Raw genomic sequence first — 6,477 nt, forward strand, 5'->3', positions numbered from 1 at the left:
CCTGCTGCCAGTGGGCAAGCAGTCAGGGCCAACGCACACACAGCTCCCCTGCTCCCTGTCCAGCCACGATAGTTGCTACCTTGGAAGTTTCTTTCCACTCTGACTCCCAGCTTTGCAGCACGAGCACCCACTCCGCCAGTGAAGATTTGTCAGGGAGAGGTGATTTATCACGTGAAGATTTGTCAATGGCGAATTTACCATTTATCACTATTTATTAGCTATAGTACGTCAGCATACCCTTGAGCGCTTGAGACGTGTGATACTTGGGGGTTGTGGAGAATTCTGGCCATGATTCCTCAGAATTCATACATCATTGACTAGTCTCCAAAAACTCTTTTTTTTTTTTTTAAATTGCCAGAGGGCTCATGTGCTCACCAGAGAGAGAGAGAGAAAGCACCTCTCAGTGGAGTGCAGCCATGCCATGATTCCCTTTCTTCTGCTTCCTCACCCTGTCAGATCTGGGCATGCACACACATGCACCCAACACATTCTTTGAGCTGCCTAGGCCAGCATTCGAACCGCCATGGCCGTGTGGGCTCTGGCTCTCCGTGCACAACACTTAGCCACTGCGCTAGGGCCAGCCCTGGTCAGCACGTTTCCGTGGAAGTGCAGTGAGAACTGCGTGAGGTAGTCTACTCTGGCGGGACGCACCCGCGGCCGTCCTATGAGAGTTAGGCTCGGCTTTCTCCTCGTGGCTCATGGACTTGGGTTATGATCCTTTAGAACAGCCACCGTCACTTTTACAGAGGCACCCAGGCACGGATTCTTGGCACCTGAATAGCGACTCTGGGGTCTCAGAGCGGAGTGAGTCTGGCATGGTGGGCTCGGCTGAGGCGGGAGCCCGGCTGTGAGCATTGGCACTGCCAGCAGACACTGAGTCTTGGTCCCGATGGAGAATGCAAAGGCTCGGCCATCTGGAACCAGCAGGGCTGTGCTGGTGAGGACTCGGGCAGGGGACCTGAGAGCGCCCCGGCGGCCAGGGCACTCCGGGTTGAGCGCTATCTACCACTTGTCTCCTGGGTGCAAAAGGCGCCTCCCGCCTTCAGACTAAGCTGCAATCTCATTTCCTTTTTCGCACTGGCGCTCCTGGCCCTGGTTTTGCCTTTACCTGCTTTACCAGCTGGTGCTGCCCGGGCCACTGCTCTACGCGGTGCAGTATCTTCAAGGGCATTTTTATTTGGAATTTCACAAAAGCACAAGAAGTGAATAATGCGATTTGGGTGAGCTTCTGACCCTCTGAAGCCTAGAATTCCAGAAACATCTGAAGACATAAGCTGGACGCATCAGACCAGGCATTGGGTCCAGGAGGGGCCGGGATGAACAGAATTATTAGCAAAACAGACCCCAGAGGAGAGAGGCAAGAGGGGAAGCATTAAGATGTGGAGAGGAGGAAGCCCAGAGGGATTTCTGGGGAGAGAAAGGGCATTCATGAACCTGAGGGTGGGGGTTTCTTTGCAGAGAGACAGCTGATTGGGGCAAGGAGGTGGAGAGTGAATTACATCTAGCGAACCTTAAGGAAGGTGCTCCCCCAGCCGACCCAGCCCTGGTTTCCCAGGACCGTCACCTCCCGCAGCCTGGGGGAGCCCGCAGAGCACGAGGGCGGATCTGCTGTCCCTGTGCACCCCGGCACTCGCTGCAGCAGACAGATGGGCGAGCACGCCCGGGCTATGGGTTTGTGGCCCATGCTTGATGAGCTGGAAGTACTATTTCTGACCACTACAAAGACAGGCAGTCCTTCCTCAAGAGGGATGCCCTGGCCACGGTGGCTGTGAGAGCCCCAAGGTCACCGGGGGAAATGTCGGACAGCGTCTATGATGGCGGCAAGAAAGGCGCCGGAAACAAACGACCTACCAGCAAAGAACTATGGATGAGGCACGTGGTTTAGTGGACAGAGCCCTGGGCCCACGGGACTGTGGGGTGGAGTCTGTCGTCTGCCCACAGTGGAGGAACGCTTTCTCCTTCCTGTCCCTTGGTGTGCTGTAGGGAGACTCAGGGAGGAATCTGTAATGTGATCGGAGTCCCTGGAGGTGCCAGCACTTTATCAAGGGGACCAAACTGCCTGTGCTATACATCAAGAACTTCGTCTTCGATGGGTCTACAGTTTTGTCAAACAGAAGAACCACTCAGTCTCCAGTCAAGAACGATGCTCCCGCCTTAACATTAATAATATCCTACCTTACTACGGGGGGGGGGGAGCAGAAACACAAACCCAAACGCACACACACACTCACACAAACACACGTGTGCACACACACTTACGTACAAACACATACACACACGCAGAGACCGGGGCTGAGGCTGCAGGGCCTGGCCAGCTCTGTGCTGTGTCCATCCTGGGCTGGACATCCTGTCCTCATGAACCCTGGGGGAGCCATGTGACCCGCCCTGGCAAGTGCGGGACGGGTGGGGGAGATGCAGCCCTGGCGGGTCCAGTCCTTAGCGTCTCCTGTGAACCCTCCAGGCTGTCCTTCCTTTCCCCTGATGCTGGCTGCGTGAGAGGGTTCCAGTGCAGGGTCCCCAGCCTGCAGAAGACAGAGGCCACTGGACGGAGGGAGAAGCAACTGGGCTCGGGCCTTCCTGGACTTTGATAGATTTCTGAAGCCAAGATCACAAAGATCAAGATAGAAATAAGCCATATTGCAAATGGAGTGGCTAGTAGCTACTGGTTTATGCAATATGGGGAGTAGGGGGTTGGTATTTTATCAGCTAAAACTGCCTGGAAACTAAGAACAACCAGACAGGGCCAGGTACCTCCTCTAGTTTGGTGATGCCAGCGTGACCGGGGAAGGATCCAGAGAAACCACGTCTGACCTCATCACCTGTATCACTCCCTCCAGGGCGACCACGCCTGTCACACCCCCATGGCCATCCCCACCTCCACCACTGCCGGTGTGAGCAACGCTGTCCACCAGCACCCCGCCGCCGTCTCACTGCCACGTCCGTTAAGTAAGAACACAATGCTGACTGTGGCCCCTCTGTGAGCTGCGGCTGTGGTCTCCACACCCTGGTGTTGTCTGTGCCCTTGAACCTGGCTGACCTGTGACTTCCTCTTGACCATCAGCGTGTGCTGAACTGGGTCCCAAGGACCGCACAGCCATGTGTGTAAAGCCACACGAAGCCCCAGCTCAGCTCCTGAATGACGGCCACATCAGCTCAGGCCCGTGAGGGACTCGTCCTTGGTGCCCGGCCCTGTCCACTCTCCAGATAACTGGAGCCCTGGCTGACATGTGGCCCCAACATCACAAGATCCCTCCAGGAGAACCCCCTCCAGCTGAGTCCCGTTGACTCCCAGAACCACAGAGAGCCATGTGGAGGTTTTCTTTTTTGTTTGTTTGTTTTTTAAACAATTTTTGCCATAGGGTATGAGTGTTTGCCAGAGACAGAGAGATGGGGACTGTGACAAGCCTCCTCCCCCCAGGGGGGATAGCCACGCCGTAATCCCTTCTCCATTCTTCTCTCCAGATGGTGGGCATGCATGTGCACGCGCCTCGTGTGTTTTCTCAAGACACTGGGTCTGGGACCCTAAGCACGCAGTTGGCCATGTGGGATCCAGCCGCCTTAAGCACCATGCCACTAACCCCATGAGGAAGTTCTCATGCAGTAACAGACACAGAAACGACCACCGGCAGTATTACCAGCTCCCCCATGCCGTCCACGCCCCGTACCACCCTCTTCCCTTCCTCCACCTCCACACCACGGCCAGCACCGCACCATCCTGGAGCCAGCACGGCACACGGTTCCTGCTCACCAGCCCGCACGAGGGTCAGGGCAGCCCTGCCACGTGGACAGCTCTCCTACCTATGGATGAGGGCAGAGGCTCGAAGGTCGAGTAGTGTGTCAAGGTCATAGTGACTGGAGGGACTGGGATTCAGAATCAGGTCGCTAGAGAAGCCAGACCTTGTGGCTCTTCCCAAGTTCATTACACGAACTCGCAGGGTGGAGTGGGGAGATGGTTACCAGAGATCGGCATGAATGGGGGGACTGAAGAGTTCATGCTCAAAGGACGCGAGGATTTCTTAAGTCGTTGGGAAAGTCGTGAGGTATTCTCCTGGGATTTCTATGTAAGAATGCATCGTGACTTTCCGACAACCCAAAAGACTGAAGGGAGACCGGCGGCTGCTCTCCTGCACGGTGACCGCGGTCAGTAGTAATGCACTGAAGGCGGCTGAAGGGTAGCTGTTTAATGTTCTAACCACAAAGAATGGGGAGCCGGCGAGGTGACGCGTATGCCAATCAACTTGCTGTAGTCTCTCCGTAATGCACGCATAGACCAAAGCCTCACACCCTACCTGTAAGTACACACAATCCTCATTTGTCAACTGAAAAAAACAGGCAGATAAATTCTTTTTTTTAAAAAAAAACCCTGAGTTTTGAGTCTGTCTATTCTAGAAGAAGGAATTGAAAAACCAAGCTCTTGTAGTTACTGCTCCTCTTAAGCAAGTCAGCATGTGCCAGACTACCAGGCTGGAAAAAACAAAACAAAACAAAGACAGAAACCAACCTGGTGGAAGAGGCTGGGCAAGAAACACCACGGCTAAGATGGGTGATCTCAATACACCCTTCAAAAGGAAAACGAACACCCCGCGAGGGCTGGTGCCACCTTCAGGGCCCCCCAGTAATAACCCCAATTCTATTTCCTTTTTTTTTTTGTTTGTTTGTTTTGGGTGCAGAGAAATACCTACATAACCGAATGAAGACCGTAGCTTTGCTCTTCTGACCCAGTGGTTTCCATTCCCAGCCCCACTGTGCTCTGCCTTCGGTTCAGGTCCCTCATCCCAGGCCGTCTGATGCTCACTGGGCTATGGTCGCCCTGCCCGCCCCCCCAGCCAACAAGGACACCGCAGCCCAATTAGAGTACACGGGACAGGGATAGGCTATTGGTACTTGCCGTATCTGGAAGCATAGTCTGGTCTGGGTACCAAAATAATTTTCTGATAAACTTTGCAAAATGATTGAAGTTCAGCATCAAAAGGACGCTGTGTTGTCCCCACGATCAGAATCCTATCGTCTGGTTTCAGGAGTTTTAGGATTTTGGGGAGCTGTTTTTTCAGGCGTTTCGGTTCATTCTGAGAGAAAGAGAAAGGGGGAAAATTAGCCTCTGTGTAGAAAAAATCATGAAAAACTGGAGGAATGTACTCTCAGAGAATGCTCGGAGGCACGAGTGTCAAAGTGAGCTCGAAGCTCTGAGAAACAGTGTCCGAAGGCATGTCCTGGGAGCAGTTGTGGAATGCGCTTGCTAGTGTGAACGGGGGATTTTTAATTGTCTGTGCTTCCTTTCTTCAATCTCTGGTATTGACATTTGGAAAGTGGGAAGGAAGGAAGCACCTGACTGAACATTGGAGCACCTTGACCCCAAGAATGGGAAATAGTGGCTGACTTCCAAGGGGAAGGAAGCTCGCTGGGACTTCTAATTCGTCCGTGGTGTTCCCAACTTCCTGAGTAGTTTGGGAGGTCAACTCAAGACTTCCTTGGCTGACTGCTGTAACAATGAGGGACAGAGGTCCTGGATCGCGTGTCTGAAAAATACCTGGTTACATAAGACTGTGAAACTCTCTCGGAAGCTGCTTGGAAACACTCTGGGCCTGTGTTATTCTAGTAGATTTCGGCAGTAGTGAGGGAGAGGAGTGAGTGCGGGCGGATGAACCTCTGTTCAGTAGCCCAGGGAGGATAACTTGGTCCATGAATATCAGTTCTGGCCATGTTGCCATGGGCAACATCCTTACTTAACATTAACCCTGACTAGCACAGGCAAGCAAAGAGGAAAGAGGCAAGAAGGACCATGGGAGGGTGATGTGAGAGAGCCACAGGCTTCACAAGCATAATTTTGGCCACCTTTTGTTCCCAGGTGGCTGATCGCTAAGGATGTTTTGCATCTTTTCATGTACGTATTGGTCACCCATGTATCTTTGGAAATATGTGGTTCAGATCCTTGGCCCATTGGCTTATTGGTCTTTTTTTTTTTTTTTTTAATGTTCTAGATACAAGTTCTGTATCAGTACATCATCTACAAATATGTTCTCCCACTTCATGGGTTATTTTTTCATTTTCTTGCCACAAAAATGTTCTAAATTTTGATGCTTGTGCTTTTGGTGTCATATCTAAACAACCATTGCACAATCCAAAGTAAAGACCTATAATCTATATTTTCTTCTAAGATTTCTATAGTTTTAGTTCTCTGTTACAGTATGAGTTGATTTTTTAATATATAGTGTGAGGTAGGGGTCCAGCTTAATTTTTTTGCTGGTGGCCATGTAGTTGTCTCAGCACAATTTGTTACAAGGCTATTCTTTCCACACAGAATTATCTTGGCACCTTTGTAAAAAAACCCAATTGACTATTAAAGTAGGGCTTATTTCTAGACTCTTAAGTCTAGCCCATTGTTCTATATGTCTCTGCTTATACAGTATCATGCTGCCTTTTTTTTTTTTCTTTTTTTGGAGAGGTTTTTGCTATAGGGCGCGTGCGCTCACCAGAAAG

General features: G+C 51.7%; 1 protein-coding gene across 1 annotated transcript in view; it reads right to left on the reverse strand.

Moving 5' to 3' along the window:
- Positions 1–6,477, reverse strand: part of DRC11 (dynein regulatory complex subunit 11) — a 183,949-nt gene that overhangs the window by 7,956 nt on the left and 169,516 nt on the right. Inside the window, exon 18 of the mRNA XM_027771313.1 lies at positions 4,889–5,066. Within this exon, the coding sequence (XP_027627114.1) occupies positions 4,889–5,066 (178 nt within the window). The remainder of the gene's footprint in view (positions 1–4,888; positions 5,067–6,477) is intronic.

The sequence above is a fragment of the Tupaia chinensis genome, unplaced genomic scaffold, assembly GCF_000334495.1.
Source record: "Tupaia chinensis unplaced genomic scaffold, TupChi_1.0 Scaffold000030_1, whole genome shotgun sequence".
Lineage (NCBI taxonomy): Eukaryota > Metazoa > Chordata > Mammalia > Scandentia > Tupaiidae > Tupaia > Tupaia belangeri.